The following is a 25923-nucleotide window of genomic DNA, read 5'->3' on the forward strand; positions in this document are numbered from 1 at the left end:
AGAATTAAGATTGAATTGACATATGGTCAATTATATGATATGACTAGAATAGATAATAATGATATGTTTACTTATCTTATCAACTGTCAATATCGGTCCAGTCCGATGTAACAAATACATCCGATCTTATTTACTTTGCTAATGTTCTGGAAAGAACATAACATTGTAATGTGTAAGTAGATCATATCGTAGATTAGCAAGTCAGTGTAAATCCCGTGCACTGACTAATCTTAGGACTAACTTATTTTGAACATATAATCATATTTATATTCCACTGTGATTACGTCACTATAAATAAGATTAGTTATATGCTCGAGATTTAATAGAAGTTTATATTAAACAAATAATCATGAAAATAAAATATGTGAGCAAAGTGATTGACCAAGTCAATAAATAATTTTTATTATTTTATTGATAATAAAATGAGATTACAAAGAATTTAGGTTTTAATTAGGACATAAAACCTTAACACATAGTTCATTTTGCTGCTTAGGACGACTATTTTGTGTTCTGTTTATCCTGTATCTAGTTATGAACTATTTTTTGGGATCCCATGTATATACTGAACTCTTTTAATGAAAAGTAATAGTCTTTTGGCCAAATTTTTTAGTACCTAACCTATTTATTAACTTTAATTATACGTTTAAGTCTAAATGACTTATTTATCAAGTTTAACACTATATTAATTAAACACACAGGGTAACAAAACTAGATTAGTAGGGGCAATATTCTCCATCCACCAATCTTTACTCTCTACCAAACATAGTGTTAAATGACTATCCTACTTTTTTTTGTTCTGGTTATATTCCACTATTTTTCATTTTAATGAAATATTCAATTTTGCAAATTAAAAAAAGAAAAATAAAAATACAATAACTTTCCTTACAAGAAAACATAAACAAAGTACAATAACTTTCATCCACAGTCGATTAGATCAATTAAGAACTTTTAAAATGAACGGTGAAGAAAATACTCTACAAGCGGGGGGCAAATTTCATGACCGAGCAAACGTATTGCCTGTTATGTTATTTTGTCTTTACAAATATGTTATTTATTCCATAAATAGTTTTGTTTAAGGACCATAAATAATTAGTACTCAGAGAATATTCAATAATTTTCTCAAGTAATATTTAGGCAATGATTTTTGTACCTGGAGAAATGAAAGTTACAAAACTGTCTTCACCATAGTCTGTTGGCAGTAAAACCGTACATTAAATAAATATTATATTCATCATCATTATCCACCGTCTGAGAAATAAAGTCACAAAAACCCTAAATCCCCAATTTTTAATAAGAGTTATTATTTGGGCTATTTTGCCGCCTTAATTTCAAAATTTACCGCTTCCTGTTTTGAGTTTTCCCCTAATCCGCCATTGTATATATTCTCCTCTACTTCTTTATGCCTAAAATTTCAAACCCATTGTTTCAAAAACCTTTTCTCTCTATCGTCTGAAAGTTTCCTGCTATTTTTGTGTTCATGGTGCAAGGTATGCAGACACCGCCAAACGAAGCCGTGCCGGAGGCTGAAGAGAGAGCCTTTGAAAGTCATGATAAGGTGCGGGAAGATAAGGAGAGTTTTATTGATGGTCGAGGTATGGAGGATCAGATGAAAGTCTCGGAAAGTGATCAGAATGTGCGGGAAAATAAAGAGAATAATATTGATGATCACGGTATCAAGGATCAAGTGAAAGTCTCTGAAAGTAATGGAAAAGTCTCGGAAAGTGATGAGAGAATACGGGTAAGTAAGGAGAGTTTTGTCGATGATCGCGGTATCTATGGTGAAGAGGAAGTCCTAAAAAGTAATGAGAAAGTATTGAAAATTATTGGGAAAACATCAGAAAGTGATGAACAAATGCCGGATAGCAAGGATGGTTTTGTTGATGATCGCAGTATCGACGGTGAAGAGAAAGTTTCGGAAGATGATGTGAAAATCTCGGAAAGCAATGATAAAGTGCGAGAATGTAAGGAGAGTATTGTTGATGATTGCGGTGTCGACGGTGAAGTGAAACTGTCCGATAATGGTGGGAAACTCTCCGAAAGTACTGAGAAATTGCCGGAAAGTAAGGAGAGTTTTACTGTTGATTGTGGTATTGAGGGTGGAAAGAAGAAGCGTGGTAGGAAGAAGAAGGTTCCGATAACTGGCGATTCAGCTGCGGACGTGGTTGTTAATGAAGCTTCTGTCAAGAAACGAGGAAGAAAGCCTGGGAAAGTAAATTGTTTGAGTGGCAGTTCGGAACTTTTGGAGGAGAAAGGTCAGGGGAATGATTGTTCGGTGAAGGTGGTTCATTTAAGAGGGGAAAAAAAACCGAAGCTTGCGGAAGATGATGGGAAGAATGGTGTCAGTGAAAGTGAGCAAGTTGAAGGGGTTGGTGTTAGTGGTGGTTCTGTTGACGAGTCTGGAGATGATACACTGAAGAGCCGACTTAGGACTAGACTTACCAGGGTCGTGTATACGGATCCATTTGAGATCGATGGAGATGACGAGGATCATAAAAGAAAGAAGGGTCGTAGAAAGAGGAAAGTGGCAGTGGATCAGAATGAAGGTGTTGAGGAAAATCAAACAGGAAATGGTCCGAAAGATGTCGATGGTGATTTGACTGCTAAATGCGGTCGAAGAGGTGGAAAGAAGGCTGTGGTTCGGGGGTTGGAGTTGGAGAATAAATCAAACGGTGATTTAGATGGAGAAGGCGTGCACAATGAGTGTAATAAGGGATCTAAAAAGCGCATGAACAAGATTAAGGATAGAGGGGTAAGGAATGAAAAGGAGGATTTGAAAGAAGGTCTATTGGAAAATAAAGAGAGTTTGAATCAAGAGAAGAAGTTTGGCGATTTGAAGGAAGCACATGAAAATGGAGGAAATTTGGACAATGACCAAAAGGGTAGGCGTAGGAAATCAAAAGATTCAGAGCAAGAGGATTCACATAAAAGAAAGAGGGACCAAAAAGTAAGATGTTTCTTATTATATATTTTCTTCTTGCTTTGTTGTTGTTGTTGGCAGTTCTCATAAAAAAAAGTTCACTTAGTTAGTGATTGCTAGTTTAATGCACAAAGGTCTTCTTATAATTTTTTATTCAACAGTTTGTTGAAGAGATATCCTTAATGTGCCATCAATGTCAAAGGAACGACAAAGGCAGGGTTGTTAGATGTACAAAGTGTAAGAGAAAGCGGTTTTGTGTACCTTGCATAGAGAACTGGTATGCAATGATTTGCGATATGTTGATTTCTTCGTTTCTATTTTTTTTTTCCTTTCAAACACGTCTTGGATTTCTTCTTTTTATTGGTCTTGAAATTGCAAAAATAATTCCTGCTGTACATGATGATTCATCTTGGATTTTTTTTTGGTGAAGTGTGTTCGACCATCATAGCATTACATAAATTACTGAAGCAACTGCAATAATGAATGCTGAATGCAATATGGTAGTCATACATAAAGGACAATATATCGCTTTTTAAGTAACAGCTTGGGTTGTGGAGTTTTTATATCTAATCTACTTGAAATCTTTAAGGAAATATATCTGGTAGCAATCTTGCAGAACAGAGATTATTCTAATAAATGTTTAGCTTTTGCAGTTATTGTCTTTATCTTTTGTAAGTTTTGTAGTCATTATCCTTAGTAGTCAACTGACGTGGTATTCTCATAAAGATAAATTTTTTGATGTCTAATAAATGTTTACCTTTTGCAGTTCTTGTCACTCTGTTTATTTTTTTTTTTTTGCATTTTGTTGCCATTGTTTTCATTGGGCATAACCTTGTGTAGGTATCCTAATACACCTGAAGAGGACATTGCTGAGTCATGTCCTGTATGCAGGGAAAATTGTAACTGCAAATCCTGCTTGCGCTTAGATGTACCCCTCAAGGTCAGTTCCACATTTTCTGCGCGTTTCATAAATGCCAAAATTAGCTGATTTTATAAGTGAAGTTGCATAACGTTTAGTGGTGTTGCTGCAGAAATTGAAGGAGAACACAGTTAATGTCAGTGATGATGATAAAATTGAGTATTCTAGGTATTTGCTTCAACAGCTTCTTCCGTTTATGAAAAGACTAAATGCTGAACAAGTTATTGAAAGAGAGCTAGAGGCTAAAAGACAAGGTATATCAACTTGATTTTTTTCCCTCCTGAGGTCATTCTTTTCTACTAGTGGACATCAAGGGCTTTTCAGGTCACGTGTGTAGCTCTCTGAAAATGTCATGATAGAAACAAATGCACAATAGACTTGAATATGTTGGTTCTTTGTTTTTCTTCTTCAAACTTGGATGAAAAATTTTACAATGAAAATTTGATGGGATGTCCATATTGGCAGGAATAGCCGTGTTAGAGCTGGAGATACAAAAGGCGGGTTGCTTTGAAAATGAGCGTGTATATTGGTAGGGTCTCTGCATATACTAACAATTCTTTAAAAAAAAAGTTTAGTTATCATTTGGGTTTCTCACTTTCGGTCCTTGTTGGCAGCAACAACTGCAGAACTTCAATTGTTGATTTTCACAGAAGCTGTCCTAGATGCTCATATGACCTTTGCCTCATTTGTTGCCGCGAGATTCAAGATGGACACCTGCGCGGAGGTGGGGAGGATGTTGTTTTTCAGTTTATTAATAGAGGCTTGGAATACTTGCATGGTGGTAAGCCTGAAACTATCACTATCTGTTCGGACAGTGCAAGGCCAACCTCTGAGTGGAAAGCAAATGATGATGGAAGAATTCCATGTCCCCCAAAGGACATGCAAGGTTGCGGTGATGGTCTCCTGGAACTGAGGTGCATTTTCTCTGAAAATTTTGTCTCCGAGTTGGTAAAGAAAGGAGAAGAAATAGCAGAAACTTACAGTCTAATTGACATGTCTGAAACTCCTGGACAACAATGTTTGTGCAACAGTGCAAGGGATGTGAGCGATTTGAACAATGGCACGGTAAGGAAGGCTGCTTCTCGAGAGGATTCTGATGACAATTATTTGTACTGTCCATCGGCCACAGAAATCCAACAAGAGGATTTAAAACATTTCAGGTGGCATTGGAGTAGAGGTGAACCTGTAATTGTTAGTAATGTGCTTGAAACTACTTCAGGTTTAAGCTGGGAACCATTGGTCATGTGGCGAGCATGTCGTCAGATGAATCATACCAAGCATAGTAAACATTTGGAAGTCAAGGCAATTGATTGCTTGGATTGGTGTGAGGTTAGTTTTGTAACCAAACTTCTTTTATTAAATACCAATAATGCTACCAATGAATTTGTTTTGTTTCTAATTGCTTATCAATGATGTTAATTTTGCTTTTCTTAATTGATTACTATTACTTTTGCTTGTAATGATTTCTTAAGTGATTTGATTCTCTTTTCTGGTTAAAATTTATAGGATCTAATTGCCTGTACAAAAGATGCAAAAAATATTGGGATCATAAGTTTTGTTCCCTTTTTCTTTCTTTATATTGTAATAGTTTTTAACGTTTGTATCCTGTCTTTTCATTTATTTTTTGCCTTTATCTTGATTGTTGATATCCTTATTGCTTTCATTTTAAATGTGATATGGTTTCTGATATTCTGATTTGAATTGTTGATACAAAACTTCTAATGAAATGCAGGGAGACATTAATATCCATCAATTCTTTACTGGGTATTTAGAAGGCCGGTTTGATTTTAAACACTGGCCTCAAATACTGAAGCTGAAAGATTGGCCTCCCACTAATTTATTTGAAGAGCGTCTGCCTCGTCATAATATGGAGTTTTTAAGTTGCTTGCCATTTAAGGAATACACACATCCTCATGGTGGTTTTCTAAACCTGGCTGTCAAACTGCCCAAGATGGCTATAAAGCCAGACATGGGGCCCAAGACATACATTGCTTACGGTGTTCAGCAAGAGCTTGGACGAGGAGATTCTGTAACCAAGCTTCATTGTGACATGTCTGATGCAGTATGTTGGCTATCCTTAAAATACATCTTCTAAGTCGTGGAATTTCCATGGAGTATATGTAACTCTGTCCTTTTTCTTAACATACTTGCAAAATTAGTGGTAATTTAATGATTCAGAATGGAAGGGCCAAAAAATGGGTGGGTGACATCTTGACCTGCGATTCTCTCGTTCTCTCCCTTGAGTTGCTACCAAAGTAGTTTTATAAATCTTCTAGACTAACTTGGCCTTGCAGTACAATTTAATCGCATTGTACTGTAGGGATCAAAAGATATTTCAATGCTTGTTTGCATTTCATAGTTTCTAGGTAAATGTTTTATATTTGTATTTATTACTTTTAGAGGGATCTGGATCAAAATATATTTAGTTGCCAGGCTATTGTATCTTCTAGGGTTTTTAATATACTTTTAATGCATGCAGTTGGTCTAAAATGTTGAATCTGATCATGTGATGGTTCTCTCCCTTATTATACTAAATCTGATAATTTTTGAAATTTTCATCATTCATATATATATATATATATGTATATTTTCCTAGAGAAGACAATTTGCCTTCTTGGACAATGCGTAGTTTTTTTTTCCTTTGTTATATAATCACACAATTATCTATTGACTCTTTGAATTGGGGTGTAGTATATATAATTTATGAGTTGTATTTACTCTAATATCTTCTTTGTCCCACCTCTCTGCACTTGTCCACCATGTGTTGGACAAAATTTAGGATTCTTTACACATGCATATCACAGCTAACCTTATGTTAATGGCCTCATCTACAAGGTGATTAGCTCCATTTTAAACATTACTTTATTCTAATTGCAGGTTATGTAGAATACTTATGGTTCTACATTTTTTGTATTTAATTGTTTGACCATTTATGAATTCCTTGCCATATCTTATAAGTTAATAATATACTCTTGTGAAAGAAAACATTAAGTGCAATTTTAGCCTTAGGTTGTGGAAGTTATCTGGGTCATTATCAATAGCATTTTCCCCTGTATCTCTTCTAAATAGGGAAGTTAATTATTTTGCATGGTAATATTTCAGGTGAATGTTCTGATGCACACTGCTGATGTGAGCTTCACACCTGAACAACTTATTGTTATAGAAAACCTGAAAAAGAAGCACAATGAGCAAGACCAAAGAGAAATTTTTGGGAACGATCAGACTGTGGATAACAAAGTTAATGGTAAAAAATCTGAGAAGAGGCAAGAGGCAAAGTTAGGGCAAGATAAAAGTGGTGATAGTATTGAGCACTCGCTAAATTGTGAAAAGAAGTTGCAAAACTTGGAAATGGCCGAGGGTGGTGCTCTTTGGGACATTTTCAGGAGAGAGGATGTTCCCAAGCTGCAGGAATATCTGAAAAAGCACTTCAGAGAATTCAGGCATGTTCATTGTTCTCCATTAGAACAGGTAATTGCACAGTAAATAGTTATATTAACTGTATGCTTTTACTTAAGTGTGAGATTGAAAGGTTTTTAGCTTGCTTGATGGTTCAAAAGATAATTATAATCCCTGTTTGTATTTTCAGTGTTTAAACTATTCAGAATTATTAATTTCTTTTCTGGTGGTGTTTGCATATGTGAAATTAGATTGTGTTATTTGGTGACCTTACCATTCAAGACTTGCTGCATTTGTTTAAGCTGACTCATTATTCCTGTCTAAATTATAAATAACATGGTCATCACTCATTCACACTCTGCCTTGTTATGGTATGCAAATGGAAGGGTATGAGCATGCTTAATAGTTTTTTTTTTCTTTTTTTGTTGCAATAGTTTTTAATTATTTATTCTTATTGCTTGTGCGGAAACATATATTTTTTTTCAAAGAACTAAATGAATTTATAGTGTTTTATGGAGTTTCTAGGTTGGTTAGCTTTTAGGTTTTGTATTGTGTCAAACTGGTTTTTGGCCAGGCTGGTTCATTGAGGCTAGGCTAATTTAAGGAAAGTATTGACTTGAAATTTTAATGTTTAAAGTAGGCCACGTGCCAAGCTCGGCATGTCCTTTAAATTTGTTTGGCTTGCTGTAATGACCATTCCCTTTAAGACATTTTATTTATATAATGAGGACTGGGCTGGGCTGCTAGTATTGCATTATAGATCATCACTGTAGCGGCTGTCTCGACCCAAGTTTAAATGGACAGCCTTGAAAATCTTACAAATTTTAACCATGTCTAATGAGTTTACAGTGCATGGAGTGAATTTTTTTGTATTCTAAATCTTCAAAGTTGGAAAACATAATTGGAGCTTTAGTGCTAATTTATTATTTTTTTCTACTTGCATAATTGCATGCCCTTCATTTACTGGAGGTTTGTTTATTTATTTTTATTTTTTTGGTGTGCGTATTTTTTTTATTATTTATTGCTTGTTTTGGTGCCATAGGTTATTCACCCCATACATGACCAGACCATTTATTTGGCTATGGAGCACAAAAGGAAACTCAAGGAGGAATATGGTTAGTTCATTATAGATGTCTGTATAATGGTTCTATTCATTCATCACCCCTTTTACGTGCTTGTATGCTATTTAATAGGAATTGAACCATGGTCATTTGTTCAAAAACTTGGAGATGCTGTCTTCATACCTGCTGGGTGTCCCCATCAAGTCAGAAATTTGAAGGTAAAATATCACTACATGTTTATTGTACCGAAGCTGTTTTATTTGTTGATGAAGCAGGTGCTATACCAACCTCTATTCTTTTACTTTTGACCATTTTAACTAGTAAAGATGAAAGCCTTGTAGGCTTTCTTTGCGTGCTTCTTGTTTGTGGCAACAGATAGTTGTTACTTTTTAACATTGTTATTGACATTAAATTTAATTTGTGGTGTTAATCCAATAAGTTAATTTAGTCCTGAAGGTGGGTGTAAAATGCTTGTATTGGAAATACCAAATTTACTTGAGAATCTAAGAGTTTGAAAGATCACTAGTATGTTCTCATAATGATGTTTTGTTTGTTTCGACAGTTGATATTTTATTACATGCTTACATCCAGTCATGTTTATAAATTTAAGTTGGGATTGTGATTTGAAAATGCTAATGTTGTGCAGTGGCTGTCATAAGGAAGATATTGTCCCATTATTTTTTGAATGCATGTTCCATGAGTATGAGTGGGTTGTTGTCTATGTTGTTTAAATTGGAGGATTGCTACTATGCTTTCATAGTGATGCTTTTTTTTTTTGTTTCTATAGTTACATGCTTACATCTAGTCATGTTTATTAATTTAATAATTTAAGTAAGATTGCCTCTTCAAAATGTTAATTTTTTGCAGTGGTTGTCATAAGGAAGATATTGTTCCATAATATTTTGAATGCATGTTCCATTACTACTATAGGTGGGTTTTTATAGTTTGTTTCTCATGTGGTGCTTGATACTGATTGTTAGCTCTTTAGAATTAAGAGTCTAATATCTTGTTTATGTTGGAAAACACGGTTTTGTTCTAATTAATTTAGGAGATTAAATGTTATATCTTATGGGATTTAGTAGTCATTGTATCCCTTGATTTTAGAGAGTTAGTTTGACGTAGGAGATTTTCTGTCATTAATTCTTTGCTAGTTTAGCTTCTGCTGATGTTTATATATATATATTTGTAATTTGACCTAATGTAATGCATCAAATTACATTTTTTTGTCATGGTAATGGAGCTTTGGGCTCCTTGGTTCCATTTTTTTCAGCCTTCGTTGCTGATTTTTCTCAGATTTCAAAGGACTCTGTTTTGCTTTGTTCTTTGATAACTAATTTTTGCTGCCTTCGTTGCTGATTTTTCCCAAATTTTAAAGAACTCTGGTCTGCTCCATTCTTTAATACCAACAGAGTGTTTATTTTTACCCTTCGCCTATTTTTTTCCACATCCTTATTAATCATGTCTGTGATTTCTAAAATTACAAACACTACCACAAGGCAACCAATCAAAACCAGGGTGTATACTGCCACTTAGTGATGCACACAGAACAGGGAATTGGCAGGCCTCTTCCTGTCCCCATTTATATTTCTAATCTTCGTCTCTGCTCCATTCTCACTTATTCCCCGTCGAGGACGGGGTGGGGAATCTTCACGATGAATCTATTTATTAAATTTTTTTTTTTAATTGAAATTTTCAAATAAAAATCGTAAATTATATTTAAATTAAAATATTGTACAATATTTATTATTTAAAATATTAAACACTATTCTAAATAAAATTTAAAATATTAAAAAATTTACTATACTACAAAAACACATAAAATACATATAAAATATTACAAAAATATATAAAAATTTAAACGGGGTTCCGTCGGATGGGGAGTGCTATCCTCGTCCCCGTCCCATTTTATATTTGGGGATTGAAAGTTATTCCCGTCCTTGCTCTGTTCCCCATTTAGACGGGGATTCTCTGCCCCATTAGGGTGGGTCCCCATCCCCATGGGGAAAATGTGTATCCCTACTGCCACTGGAGAATTAATATTCAGGATGCTTGCTGACTGAATGGGGAGAATTTGCTTGAAATGGTCTCAAGTGGTGTGAACTCATTTAAAGGGCAGAGGAAAATTGATTCATTTGCCTAGAAAACAAATTTGATGGGAGCCTTGTTTCAAAACTTTTTCAACATGATTAACATACAATTTTGGGGTAGGGATTTCAAGATGAGAATGCCAAAGATTATTTTAACCGAACCCTTGCCTTGTTTTTTCAACATGGTATCATTCATGATTCATCTTGTGTTAATATTCGCCAACAAAACGGAGTAGCCAAGTGTAAATATGGACATCTTTTAGCAGCTACCCAAGCCTTTTTGTTCCAAAATCTTATTTGGGAGAGGCAATGTTAATTGCCGCTCCCATTATAAATAAGCTTCCCACAAGAGTTCTTGGTGCTTTGACTCTTGCATAAATTTTTGCCAAGTTTTATTCTAATTTCTAAACCGCTTACAATATGGTTCCAAAAATATTTGGTTGTGTTGCATTTGTGCATGTTCATTTTAACATAGAAGCAAGCTTGATCCAAGAGTTCTCAAATGTGTCTTTGTTGGCTGCTTGTCAAGGATTACAAGTGTTATCATGCTCTTACATGAAAATTTCATGTGTCTTTGTCGATGTCACCTTTGTTGAGGAAAACCAATATTTTCACAATCCTCATCTTCAGGGGAGAAATCACTTTTTGTCAGAGAAATCATTTCTTCTTGAGTTGCCTTTGTTTGAATCTAGTCCTAGTCTTGCTCAATTTGAGCTTATTGTCAAATTGACCTCTATGCAACCTGTTCATGTTCAATTCGAGCCTATAGTCAAACCTAATGTTCAAGTTGACCAGCCAAGCCAACAAGGTTCTATTATCTCTATTTCTCCCATCTTTAGGGAATATATTTGTCTTCCTCACCCATAGCACAAGATATCAGATGCATCCACTTTAGGAGTATTCACGAAGGAAAGGGCTAATCTCTCAACCAGGGCATGCTCAATCATCTAATCCAAACCTAGTGATTGACGAGGTAAGAACTCCACTCAACTCTAAGGATCTAGATAGCTGAAAAGAAGATGACCTTGACATATCCATAGCACTTAGGAAAGGAACTAGGGCTTGTACTCAACACCTTTTATATTTTCTTGTCATACAAAAATCTACCTCATAACCACAGAACCTTCCTTACTAGCCTTCATAGTATAACAATCCTGAAAACACTATTTGGGGAACGAGAATGTAGAAATGCCATGAAGGTAGAGATGGAGGCTTTAAAAAACAAATAAAACAAGACATGTGATTTGGTAAAGTTGCTGCAGTAAAAAAACTAGTTGGTTGTAAATTGATCTTTGCAGCTTGGAATGGATAACATCCATTTTTCAGCTTGAAGAGAAGTGTTGGAAAGCATGTCAATGAGAGGTGATGTTACTTGATCTTGCAACCATACTTAGTTGACGATATCAAAAATAACCTCATTGAACCTTCCCACTTAATGATTGCAACCATACTAGTCCAATATTGCTTAGTTGACGTTACTATGTCAATGATTGCAACCATACTAGTCATCGTGCAATGTACTGCACATGAATCATCAACAAACTATCCAAGATGCTATGAGTGTTTTTATTGACATATAGGAAATCATGTGTATATTAGTTGGCTATATATTTAGGTTCCATATTTAGAAATAGTTTTGATTTTGTATTTATGCTAGAATATTTTATATAGTCTATATATTTGTAACATATTCCTCATAATAATACAATCAATTTCTATCAATCTTAAACATTTGTCCTCGAAAAGCAAAAAATAAAATAAAATTTCAAGCTCTAGTTGTCTTCTTCGGCAATGATAGCCTCTGTCCCCTTGTTAATCGACCAAGACCCTATCCCACGTCTAACGTTCTTAGTCCTAGTTGCATAGTTCCAGTTGCGACATTGTCTCAAATTGATCTCAACAGAAATCTCTGGCAATCTCAACAACTCTGTCGTCTTCTTTGTCTCTCTACTGAACAGCTCAACCAGAGGTTAAAACTCTTCTTTTCTCTACCATAGCCGCTCTTAGGGATGCACATTTTTCCTATGGGGATGGGGCCCCGCGTGGACCCGCCTCTACTGCCTGGGGAATCCCTGTCTAAATGGGGAACGAGGTGGGAACGTGGATAACTTTCAATTCCCGAATGTTAAATGGGGCGGGGATGGGGATAACACTCCTCGCCCCAACGAGATCTCGTTTAAATTTTTATAATATTTTATATGTATTTTATATCTTTCTTTATGTGTTTTTGTAGTATAGTAGTAATTTTTTTAATATTCTAAATTTTATTTAGGATAGTGTTTAATATTTTAATTTATGATTTTTATTTTAAATTTTATTTTTTAAATAAATGGGGATTCTTCGCCCCAATAGGGAGTTTCCCACCCCGTCCTTGACGGGGAATAAGCGGTGATAGGGCGGGGACGGGGACAGGGGGAGCACTCCCTGCCAATTCCTCGCCCTGTGTGCATCACAAGCCGCCCTCATCATCTCTAGTGAGTTAGGGTTCATCTAATTAAGAAACCCACTTCTCAACAATGGTGTATGCTGCATTGAATTCGCCAAGCCCTCCATTGTTGCCTCCCTGTCCAGCAAGTTAGGTGACCTCTCCTCAGGCGACCAAGTCCAGTTGCACCAATCCTCTCAGTGCACTTCTCAGTCCCATGCTTCCTCTCCAAGTTGCAAGTTCAGATGCACAACTTATATTCCAAATGCTTTAGTCACGCAAGTCTCTATCTCAGCAATGTTCACGAGTGATGTGTCCTCTCAAACTATTGGGCCTAACTTGGTCCAAACTCAGCCTAGTGAAAATATTCCCAACTTGGCCCAAACTCAGCCTAGTGGTTCTATGGGCTCTCTTTATAGCCATGGTAGCAGCTCTCTTCATATCACATCCCACCAACTTGAAGGAAAATATTATTTGCAAAAGGTTTTGGGTTCCGGATCTCATAGTGCATTTTTCTCTATTTCCCATTCTAGTAATTTCTCCACTGTTCTCGCTAACTCTCAAACACCATGTATAATTGATTTTAGTGCCTCTGCTCTATTTCCCATTTTGGTAATGTCTCCACTGTTCTCATACTCTCAAACACCATGGATAATTGATTCTGGTGCCTTTGCTCATGTGATCAGTTTATATTCTTTGTTTGAATCCTATACTCTATGTTCTATTCCTTCTAGTGTCAGAATAGCATATGGCTCAGTCTCTCCTAATGCAAGAATTTGTACTATTAAATTGTCGGCTGATTTAATCTTCAAATCTATCCTCCATGTTCCTTCTTTACACATGCAATTTAATTTCTATTAGTAAGTTGACTATTGATAATAATTGCTTTGCTAAATTTCTTTCAAATTCTTGTCAATTTTAGGAACTATCGGGGAGGACAATTAACAATGCTAGAATTCATGGTGGACTTTATTTCTTTGAAAATTGTCAACCAATAATACCACAACCTAGTTCATCTAGTTTGACTTCTAACTCTGTTTCTACAATAAACTTTGTTTTTGTTTCAAATTCTAGCAAAATTATGTTATGACATTATTGACTTGGCCATCCAAGTTTTTTATATTTAAAATTTGTTTTCATCATTATTTTCAAGTAATAATTATGAGGGAATTTACTTATTTGATACTTTTTATTTTTGCAAAGTATCGTTCTGGTACTCTCTGTTTTCAATAATACTCATATGGTACTTTGTATTTTGAAAATATAGATATTTTGTATCTTAATTGATAAAATTTTGTCAATATGACCAAATTATCAGTAGTTATATATAATTTGTAGCTCGTATGATTAAGAGTAATTTGATTAAGTTGGTAAAATTTTATTAATTAAATTTGAGTTTAGTGTACTAAATATGTACAATTTTAAAATACAGGGTACCAAATATGCAAATTTAAAATGAGGAGTATCAAATATGTACGATTTTAAAATGCAGGGTATCAAATAAACATTATTTATAAACACGGTACCAAAATGATACTTTGCAAAAACCCAGGGTACTAAATGGTTACCCTAATTATAATTCTTTTCAATGTGATATTTGTCAATTAGCTAAACACACACGAGTTGTTTTCCCTCAAAAAACATTATATTCCAACCAACCCTTTCTCTTTAATTTAGAGTGATTTGCGGGGACCTTCAAAAGTCACTACTTCCCATGGTCATCAATGATTTATCATATTTATTGATGGTCACACACGTCTTACTTGGATGTATCTCCTCAAACATAAGTTTGATACATTTCATGTGTTTCAAAATTTCCATAACATGATTCTAACACAATTTCAGACATCTATTCGTATATTACAAACGGATAATGACAAAATATTTCAATTCTATCTTAAGACCCTACCCATCTGAAAAGGGCCTTATTCATCAAAATTCATGTGTCGAAACCCCTTAACAGAATGACATTGCTGAATGTAAGAATCGCCATCTCTTAGAAGTTGCCTGAGCCTTACTTTTTACTATGAACGTTCCTAAGTACCTTTGGGGAGATGCTATCCTTACTGTTGCTTATCTCATCAATTGTCTCCCTAGTCGTCCAATTGGTTTTTGGGCACCACATTCTCTTCCATAGACCTCCTATCCTCATCTATCTTCAAACACTCTTCTTGTCAAAACCTTTGGGTGTACTGCTTTTGTCCATCTTCACCCTAAGGATCACACCAAACTTGACCTTAGAGCCATTAAAAATGTCTTCATTGGTTATTCTCCGACTTAAAAAGGTTATCGATGCTACTGCTCTCTTACAAAAAAAAATCTTCATATCTAGGGATGTCAATTTTTTTGAAAATACTCTTTACTTCTCTCCCACCTCGCTTGAGGGGGAGACCAACACTTATCAAGAGAATAAAGCTCAGTGGTTATGGGGATTAGAACTACCTCTGAGTCAATCTTATATTCCATCACATCCACAATATCCTCTCTTCCAGTAACAACTCACCCTCCGACAGATCAAAATTCGAAAGATCACCCTCTGACATATCAAAATTCAAAAGATCTTGCCTCACCTTCAGAGTCAATAGAAACAGATACACATCTTCCAAACCAACAACAAGAGCTATGTGCTTATTCTAGACGACAAAGAAATAACCAAATCATGAATCCTCAACATAGTCAAGAAAGAAGCCAACCCGATGGTAGATCCTCTTCCTCCAAACGAGTAAGGTAATAATCACTCAAACACCAATTTAGACATTCCTATTGCCTTGAGAAAAAGAAGTAGGTCTTGCACTCAACATCCTATCTCCAAATTCATCTCTTATTCCAATTTGTTATCTTCATTTAAAGTTTTTACTTCTAGCTTGTTAGAAATTGTTATTCCTAGGAACGTCAAAGAAGCACTTAATATTCTTGAATGAAGAGTAGCTGTTTTTGAAGAGATGAAAGCCCTTAAGAAAAATGAGACTTGGAAATTAATAGAATTACCACCTGAGAAAAAGGTAGTAGGATGCAAATGAGTGTTTACAGTCTAGTACAACGCAAGTGGATCCATCGAAATGTACAAAGCTTGGTTAGTTGCAAAAGGATTCACACAAACCTATGGGATTGATTATACTAAAACGTTCGCTCCAATTGCTAAACTCAACGCTATCAAAGTTTTGCTCTCACGAGCAGCCAACCTGGATTGAGAGTTACATCAGTTGGATGTAAAAAATGCATTCTTAAATGGAGAATTAGAAGAAGTTTATATGACTCAACTGTCGAGATTTGAAGATACTTCTTGTACCAAGATTGTTTGCGAGCTCAACAAGTCACTCTATGGCTTGAAACAATCTCTTTGAGCATAGTTCAATCGATTTTTAAAAGTAATCAAAAGTCTTGGTTATTCACAGGGCCAAACAGACCACTCTGTTCATTAAACACTCGGGAAAAGGAGAAACAACTATATTGATTGTGTATGTTGATGATATAATTGTCACTGGTAATAATACCAAAGAGATGGTTTTGATCAAGGAATTTGAAGTCAAGGATTAGGGAATACTAAGATACTTCTTGGGTATGGAATTTGCTAGGAGTAAAAGGGTTATTTCTGTATCACTGTGGGAAAATCAAACTGTTTTTAGGAACATTCCTAACTTAGAATGATTCTTGTAAGGCTGTCAAATATTCAAAGATTTGACAGCTATTCTTATTCTAGGAAACTTATTAATTTGCTAATTTATTTTCTGTATATTTGTGATTTGGTTCACACTTATCATATACTTGTATAAATATATGTTCACTGAATAGAAATATAATATACAATTTTTCCCAATATTTGTTACTTGGTATCAGAGCCAGACCTACCTTTTCTCTCTCTGCCTTCTTCATTTCCTTCAACCACCATGTCAGATGTTACCCAAGAATTCACTCTAGCCATTCCTAATATTGTTGAATCCTCTAAAATTACCCTTGAATTTCACCCAGTTCAGATCACCACCATTTGCCTTAATGGTGAAATTTTTTTGAGATGGTCTCAGTCAATCCGAATGTACATGCGAGGACGTGGGAAGATGGGCTACCTAACGGGAGAGAAGAAGACTCCCAAGGAGGACGATTCGACGTACGCTGCCTGGGACGCAGAGAACTCTATGGTGATGACTTGGCTTGTTAACTCTATGGAAGAAGACATCAGCTCCAACTACATGTGTTACCCAACTGCTAAGGAACTCTGGGACAATGTAAATCAGATGTATTCCGACTTGGAGAATCAATCTCAGATTTTTGAGTTGAATCTCAAACTCAGTGACATAAAGCAAGGTGAGGATACTATTACTAAATATTTCACTTCTCTTAAAAGAATATGGCAGGATCTTGATCTCTTTGATACTTATGAATGGAAATCTACTGAGGATGGACGACATCATAAGAAAACTGTTGAGAATACTCGGATCTACAAGTTCTTGGCTGGCCTTAATGTCGAGTTTGATGAGGTAAGGTGGAGAATTATTGGTAGATCACCGCTACTTCCTATTAGTGAGGTGTTCATTGAGGTGAGAAGGGAAGAAAGTCGAAGGAACGTTATGTTGGGAAAGAAGGCTGCTGGAACTATTGTTGAGGGATCAGCCTTGGCTTCCAATATGGGAGCAAGAAGCTCTAAACCTGCCTGGAACAAATTTGATGAGAAACCACGGGTGTGGTGCGACTTTTGTAACAAACCTCGCCATGCCCGTGAGACTTGTTGGCAGATTCATGGAAAACCAGCAAACTAGAAGAGCAAATCTGGGCATGGACGTGGAGCACCTACAGCAAATGAAGTTGAAACCAGCCCCTTTACCAAAGAGCAAATGGAGCATCTTCAAACATTACTGAAATCCACTCTGCAACCCTTTGGTATTTATGTTGCTTCTGTGGCACATACAGGTAATGAAAAACATGCTCTCCATTCTTTTCTTTCAACATCTACTTTGTGGATAATTGATTCCGGAGCCTCTGACCATATGACCAATTCCTCACATATATTTAAATCCTATAAACCTTGTTCAGGTACCAGTAAAGTTAGAATAGTTAATGGTAGTTTATCAACAATTGCAGGGAAATGTTTAATTAAAATATCTGAGGGAATAGATTTTAAATCTATTCTCCATGTTCCCCAACTTTATAGTAATCTCCTGTCTGTTAGTAAATTATCCAGAGATTCTAATTGTTGTGTTATTTTCTATGAATCTCATTGTATTTTTCAGGACTGGAGCTCGGGGAAGACGATTGGCAGTGTTAGAATGAGTAATGGTCTCTACTATTTTGAGGATATTCTATCTAATAATAAAATTGCTCAAGGACTTAGTAGTATTAGTTCTTTTACTGTTTATGATCAAATAATGATTTGGCACTATAAATTGGGCCATCCTAGTTTCTCTTATTTAAAACGTTTGTTTCCTGGTTTATTTAAGAAATTAAATCCATTATTCTTTCATTGTGATAGTTGTTTACTGGCCAAGAGTCAACGTAAATCTTATATCCAAAAATCTTATTGTCCTTCTAAACCATTTTACCTTTTTTATGGTTATGTTTGGGGACCTTCTAAGGTCACCACAATTTCTGGTAAAAAATGGTTTGTTACGTTTATAGACGACCATACTCGTCTTTGTTGGGTTTACCTAATGAAAGAAAAATTTGAAGTGACAAAAATTTTTACCGATTTTTATTCTATGATTGAAACCCAATTTCAAACTAAAATCAGCATTTTAAGATCTGATAATGGTACAGAATATTTTAATAAAATTTTAGGCAGTTTTTTAAGTGGAAAAGGCATATTATATCAATCTTCATGTCCTGACACCCCTGAACAAAATGGCTTGGCTGAACGCAAAAATAAACATTTGTTAGAAGTTGCTAGGGCTATGATGCTTTACATGAATATGCCTAAATATTTGTGGGGAGATGTTGTACTTACTGCCTCTTATTTGATTAACAGGATGCCTACTCGTGTTTTACAATACACAACTCCTTTATCTTGTTTCAAAAAGTTTTTCCTAAATCTCGGGCTTATTTTGAATTACCCTTGAAAATTTTTGGTTGTACTGTTTATGTACACATTCCTAAAAGGTCTAGGTCTAAACTTGAACCAAGAGCTAAAAAATGTGTTCTTGGGTATCCTCTTAATAAAAAAGGATATAAGTGTTTCAATCCTCTTACAAATTTTTTTTATATTTCAATGGATGTTTCTTTCTTGGAAACTACTTCATATTTCCAGAAAAATTTAATTCAGGGGGAGAATATAGAAGAATCAAATTTTTGGGAACTTGTTCCTATACCGAATATTATATTGGATGCTTCTCCTTCTCTTCAAGATGTTCAAGCTATTGAAACTGAATCTGAAATTGGTCTGTCAGATAAAGAAATACTACGATTGATTAAAAATCGTCAAAATCTTGAGCCTGTGGTTTATACTAGAAAGAATGTCATTGAAAGAAATAAAGACCAGCAACTCATCTCAGAACCTGATCAATCTGAAGCCCTGAGTGATGGTTATCTGAATACTCCAGGTAACAATTCTCATTCTATTCATCCTTTGCCTCCAAGTGTTACTAATCCTGAATCCGAGCCTTCTATAGAAGTAGCATCAAGAAACATTAACCCAGATTTGCACCTTCCTATTGCCATTAGAAAAGGGACCCGAGCCTGTACTAAATACCCTATTGCCAAATATATTTCATATAACCAACTGTCTGAAACTCATAGAGCATTTACCACAAATATTTCAGACCTTGTTGTGCCTAGAAACATACAGGAAGCACTAGAGGAATCAGCTTGGAAATTAACAGTGTTTGAATAAATGAATGCCTTAAAATAGAATGATACTTGAGAGATGGTTGGGCTACCTAAGAAGAAAAAAGTTGTAGGCTACAAGTGGGTTTTTACAGTAAAAACCAAAGCTGATGGGAGTATTGAGAGATATGAATCTAGGCTTGTTGCAAAAGGCTTCACTCAAACCTATGGGATAGATTATCAAGAAACATTTGCTCCTGTAGCAAAAATAAACTCTATCCGAGTGCTTCTTTCCCTTGCAGTGAACTCTAAATGGTTGTTACATCAATTAGATGTAAAAATGCATTTCTTAATGGAGATCTGGAAGAAGAGGTATTTATGAGTCCTCCTTCTGGCTTTGAGAAGAGTTTTGAAGGGGGAAAAGTGTGCAAACTGAAGAAGTCTTTGTACGGACTTAAACAGTCTCCAAGAGCATGGTTTGAGCATTTTGGAAAGGTGATAAAACACAACAGACACACTCAAAGTCAAGTTGATCATACTATGTTATATAAACATTCCAAGGAAGGTAAAGTTGCTATCTTAATTGTTTATGTAGATGATATTGTGTTAACAGTGAGTGATCATTGTGAACTAGAAGCTCTAAAGAAGAAGTTGGCTGAAGAATTTGAAATCAAGGATTTGGGTGTATTAAAATACTTTCTTGGAATGGAGTTTGCTAGGTCCAAAGAAGGTATCTTTGTAAATCAGCGTAAATATGTCCTTGATCTTCTGAATGAGACTGGTTTGTTGGGGTGTAAGCCCGCTAAAACACCGGTTGAACCACACGAAAAATTGCAACCTGCACAAGAGGAGAATGTAAAGGACAGAGAGTGCTATCAAAGGCTGGTTGGAAAACTGATTTATCTATCTCACACGCATCCAGATATAGCATTCGCAGTGAGTATGATAAGTCAGTTCATGCACTCACACTCACCTGGACCGAAACACTTCAAAGCTGTTTACAGAATTTTGAGATACTTAAAGGGAACACTTGGGAAAGGACTCATGTTCAAACCACGGGGCCATCTACAAATTGAGACTTATACAGATGCGGATTGGGCTGGTAGTGTAGTGGATAGAAGGTCTACCTCAGGCTATTGTTCCTTTGTTGGAGGTAACTTAGTTACATGGAGAAGTAAAAAGCAGAGTGTGGTTGCTAGAAGTAGTGCTGAAGCAGAATTTCGAGTTGTTGCTCAAGGCATTTGTGAGATCTTGTGGATAAGAAGGCTACTTGAAGAATTGAAGGTATCACAGTCATCTCCTATGAAGTTGTATTGTGATAACAAGGCTGCTATCTCAATTTCACACAATCTAGTTTTGCATGATCGTACAAAACATGTGGAAGTGGACAAGCATTTTATTAAGGAAAAAATAGAGGATGGTTCAGTGTGTATGACTTATATTCCTACTGAACAACAAGTAGCTGATGTATTCACAAAAGGATTGTTTAAAAAACAGTTTGATTTTTTGAATAGCAAGCTGACTATGGAGGATATTTTAAAACCAGCTTGAGGGGGAGTGTGGGAAAATCAAACTGTTTTTAGGAACATTCCTAACTTAGAATGATTCTTGTGAGGCTATCAAATATTCAAAGATTTGACAACTATTCTTATTCTAGGAAACTTATTAATTTGCTAATTTATTTTCTATATATTTGTGATTTGGTTCACACTTATTATAAATATATGTTCACTGAATAGAAATATAATATACAATTTTTCCCAATATTTGTGACTATCACAAAGTAAGTACACTCTTGATCTTCTAAAAGAAACTGGAATGCTAGGTTGTAAACCTTGCAAAACTTCAATTGAACTTGGAGACAAAGCACGAATGTTCAAAGGAGATCCAGTTGCCAAGGGGAGATACCAACAGTTAGTTGGAAAGCTCATTTATCTCTCACACACTAGACTCGACATTGTGTTTGCTGCGTAGTAAGTCAATATATGCATGACCTTCGCCAAGGTTCTCAATGTTGTGTATCGAGTGTTGAGGTATTTAAAGCAAACACCAGGCAAATGGTTATTTTTCAAGAAAGTTCTTGAACGGATAGTTGAAGCAGATTGGACTGAATTGATTATTGATAGGAAGTCTACATTTGGCTATTGTATTTTATTGTGGGGCAACCTGGTAACATGGCGAAGGCGAAGTAAGAAGCAGTGCAAAAGCAGAATATAGAGCCATGGCCCATGGAGTGTGTGAAATAATTTGGCTAAAGGGACTACTGGAGGAGTTAAAGATTGAATATGAAGCTTTTGTTCAACTTTACTGCGACAATCAATCTACTATTAGTATTGCTCATAACCCAATACATTATGATAGAACAAAATACGTGGAAGTGGATCGTCACTTTATTAAGGAGAAAATTGATGGAGGGGTGATGAAAATTAGATACGTGCACACAGACCAACAACTAGTAGATATTCTTACCAAGGGATTATTTGAAAGAGTATTTGATTTCCTAACAAACAAGCTTGGGCTCATCAACATTAGTCAAGCTTGAGTGGGAGTATTGACAGATAGGAAATCATGTGTATATTAGCTGACTATATTTTTAGTTTCCATATTTAGAAATAGATTTGATTTTGTATTTATGTTAGAATATTTTGTATAGCCTATATATTTGTAACATGTTCCTCAGAATATTACAATCAATTTCTTTCAATGTTAAACATTTCTATAGTTTTTGGTGTAGTCAGGGTGCTCTTGACTGTATATGTGTAAATGGTCCTTTGTCACCCTTTTTATTCATATTGATAGCTGATGGGTTAAGTTCTTTCGTGGATAAGGCTTCATCTTGGGCTGTATGAAAGTTCTGGTGTGGGCAGAGACAATACAACAGTATCACATCTATAGTTTGTTGATCATCCTTTATTTTTTATGGAGGATTGTTGGTTTTAGAAGCTTTTTAAAATTTTGGAAGTCTTCTGTTTTTGTTTATGGTTTTTTAACTATTATAAGTGAAGGAGTACTCTAAGCATCAATGTTCAAGAGGACTTCATCAAGGAGTTGGGAGCTGGCAAATTTGGTTAGGTGTGAAGTTAGTAAACACCTTTGAAATATATGGGTTTGCCTTTGGGTGGTAAATCGTGGAATGTTGTGTTTTGGGAGTTGGTGGTCAGTAAAGTTGCTAGGAGGTTGGATGGTTGGTGTAGAGCTTTTCTTTTTGTTGGAGGGTGTCTATCACTATCTTTGGGTCCCTTGGTGAAGCGTAATTCTCACGAGGTACTTCAGAAATGAAGTCTGCTTTTAGCTATCACTCTTTGCATACATAGTACTGAATTTCTAGATCATCTATTTCTACATCATCCGTATTCTAGGAAATTGTGGTCCAGCTTGTTGATGGAGCTTGATATCCTTTAAATTTGGCCTGGTAGTTGTCAAGACATTATGCTACATGAAGCTGATACAGGAGGCTTGGGTGGTAGGAAAAAGTTGTGCAATGATGCTGTTTAGCTATTTGTTGTGCACTTTTCGGCTTGAAAGAAATAACAAGATTTTTGAAGGCGTAGAGGATTGGTTGAGCATTTGGGTGGTTATTTTGATTTTCAATGCTAAAGAATTCAAAGTATTCTCTTTCTCTGAATTAAATCAGAGATTGACATCTTTGGCTATAATTTGGGGGCGCTGAGAATAGTTGGGATGCTGGATTGTTTGATCTACTTATTTCATCATGCTATAGTGAGTTCAATAGCTTTGTGAAATTTAAGGTAGGGAACATAACAAGATTGAGATTTTGGTAGGATCCTTGGTGTGCTGATAGCTCTGGCCGCTTCTTTTCTAGATTTATATAAACTTTTTGTGTTGATGGTTTGAGTTGGATTTATAGATTGCCCAACATGGAGCTATAGGTGTTTTGCCTTGTTGGGACTTTTATTTACTAAGAAACTTGAGCGATAGAGGAGTGAGTTAATTTTTGCAGTTGCTGGAATATTTATGCAACATGGCCATTTGCAGTGAGCTCGAAGATAGAAGGGTTTGGTTGCTAGATCACACAGCTGGATTCTCTTGTAGGTATAGAATCAGACTTGGTTTGCTCTTTTGTTTGCATCAGCACATGATCCATTATCTTATGTGATTCACATAATTAATTACCCATTATAAATAACATAGTAGGGACACTTTTTCTTTTCATTGCATTAACACAGATGTCACATGTCTTAGGGGGTTGATTTGTTTTCTCTGCATGTATTTTATGAATTGTTTATGCTAGTTCTCTATCTTTCAAAACATTAAAAAGTAAAGGGTGTTATCATGTTCTTTTTTGCCCAGTCCTGCATAAAGGTTGCACTCGACTTTGTCTCGCCAGAAAATGTTGGTGAGTGCATTCGATTATCAGAAGAATTCCGAGTACTTCCGCCAAATCATAAGGCCAACGAGGACAAATTGGAGGTACGTGATCTTTACAGGTTGCAGGGTTAGATATTGTATTAGGATATTTGAGCCATGGTTCATGTAGGATGTTGCTATCTGGTTTATGTCTATTCTTGCTGTTTGTATTTAATCAGACTACTTTCACATGTATCCCTCTTTAGAGGGATCCCATGGTAGGATTTTACGTCATTTGTAGAATGTAGTAGACAGTATATTTAAGGACTAATTTATAACTTAACTGTTTTACTTTGCTATTTTTGAGTAGGTGAGGAAAATGACCCTTTATGCAATGGCGTCAGCTTTGGAAACTCTGGTTCCAGAAGCAAGGTTAGTTTGTCATGCTTTTTGTATGTATGTTTATTGCAAAGTTGTTTTAAGGCTTGTTTCAAGCTTAGATTTTTCTCGAATGTGTTGACTTCTGTAAAATAATTTTGTTTTTTGAGGTATGGTTCTGTCAATTCACTAATTGAGGGGATATTAAGAAAATTATTATATTAGCGTGATGGTGCTATTTTAGTTTATTAAAGAAGTTGGAAATACCAGCTTAACTTAACTTTGAATTATAAATTCGGATTGGTTTTTTTTTTTTAAAATTCATTACTTTGTTGTAATAGAAGTTGTGGTTATTCTCAGGTCTGAAACAACTCCGTCAAAGATTACCGAGTCCTAACTACTTCCAACTTTTGACTGGTTTAATTTTCTCTCGTTTTGGGAGTTGTTTATTGTATCAAAACAAGCTACTCTCTGTCCTCGTGCAGCTGATTCTCTGATTTTGTTTAGTAGTTTTGGGAGAGTTTGGGTGGCACAAGGAAAGGTGAATTCACTTTCGTGAGAAACTACTTTTGTAGATAGATATGTTAGGAAGCAATATAATGTACCTGCTAGATAAAATTGTAGCGAATATTTTGGAAGGAATGGCTGATCTTTCTTGTAAGACTGGAATCAAAGTGTAGCCATTAAAGATCATCAATTCAAGTAGCTCCATCTCAATTTGTGGTATCATTTTTATTCCCGTTTTTGGTTTCTCTGAGCAATTATTACATTACATCTGAAACTACACAATTTGAATCCCAAGTGCTGTTTAATTGAGTTGAATAGTTGGCTAGAGTAAACCAAGTTTCGAGCTTTGTTTAATTTATAGAGAAATTTTGTTGAAATGTTTTATTTAGATCCCTCCATACTTTCAAGTTTGAACACAATAAAACAGCGATTTTAATAAATAACTATTAAAGTGTGCAGCGCTCTTGAAAAATGAAGTTTATGGTTCACAACAATAACAAAAATAATTAAGGGAATTTTATAATTATACACTTAAAATCTAAAGTATTTACAAAAATTTATTCAACTAAATTATTTACACAAATACTAGTATCACAATTGAAAAATCCAGTTTTTTGAACTTTAGTCATTTTTTTATTTAATAAAAGTTTTATTTTTTATTCATAATATTTAAGTATCTTTTGGTTACTTCTAAAACTCTATCTTAATATATCAATTATTTATTTTTATGTTATATTATGGTATCTTATTATTTAAAATACATTTTGGTAACTTTTAAGTTTATTTCAAAAAGTAATGAGTTCTCATGTAGTATAATAAGTTACAAGATAATTTATTAATAAAAATTAATTTAGTATCATACAAGGGAATTTTTAAATGAAAAATTTTAATAGATTTTTTTAGTCACTTGTGTAATATATGTCTTATTATTTAAGATATTTTTACGTTGTCTTCAAGTCTATTTTAGAACTCCTATAATTTCAAGTTACCATGAATAACTTATTAGAAAATGATACTATTTAGTATATTGCATATTTACTTTTAAAAGCTAAATTTTTGTTGCTTTTAAAATCTTTTAAGATACCAATTAGTTGCCTTTTGCTATATGACTAAATTTTTGGATATGCCACAAATTTAAAACAACCAACAAACTTAGTGAGTTACCTAAAAGTCTT

The 25923-nt window shown here is 35.0% G+C and overlaps 1 protein-coding gene across 4 annotated transcripts; it reads left to right on the forward strand.

The window, feature by feature from the left end:
• The first annotated feature begins 901 nt into the window (after nucleotides 1–901).
• On the forward strand, nucleotides 902–24970 carry LOC133818846 (lysine-specific demethylase JMJ26-like). 4 transcript variants are annotated; one of them, XM_062251948.1, is made up of 13 exons: nucleotides 1078–2944; nucleotides 3079–3194; nucleotides 3758–3857; nucleotides 3949–4090; nucleotides 4302–4365; nucleotides 4451–5165; nucleotides 5569–5898; nucleotides 6939–7304; nucleotides 8275–8347; nucleotides 8426–8511; nucleotides 23867–23986; nucleotides 24234–24295; nucleotides 24602–24970. In XM_062251948.1, the coding sequence occupies exons 1-13, from the start codon at nucleotides 1478–1480 to the stop codon at nucleotides 24636–24638; spliced, it is 3678 nt and encodes a 1225-aa protein (XP_062107932.1). In that variant the 5' UTR covers nucleotides 1078–1477; the 3' UTR covers nucleotides 24639–24970. The 4 variants fall into 4 exon arrangements, 3 of the variants coding, with proteins under 3 accessions (XP_062107930.1, XP_062107929.1, XP_062107932.1); XM_062251946.1 differs by lacking the exons at nucleotides 23867–23986; nucleotides 24234–24295; nucleotides 24602–24970 and adding exons at nucleotides 902–1010; nucleotides 18031–21938 and having other exon boundaries at nucleotides 1488–2944; XR_009886124.1 differs by lacking the exons at nucleotides 24234–24295; nucleotides 24602–24970 and adding an exon at nucleotides 23552–23608 and having other exon boundaries at nucleotides 1074–2944.
• Nucleotides 24971–25923: the final 953 nt, after the last annotated feature.

This window comes from Humulus lupulus, chromosome 2 (assembly GCF_963169125.1).
Source record: "Humulus lupulus chromosome 2, drHumLupu1.1, whole genome shotgun sequence".
Classification (NCBI taxonomy): domain Eukaryota; kingdom Viridiplantae; phylum Streptophyta; class Magnoliopsida; order Rosales; family Cannabaceae; genus Humulus; species Humulus lupulus.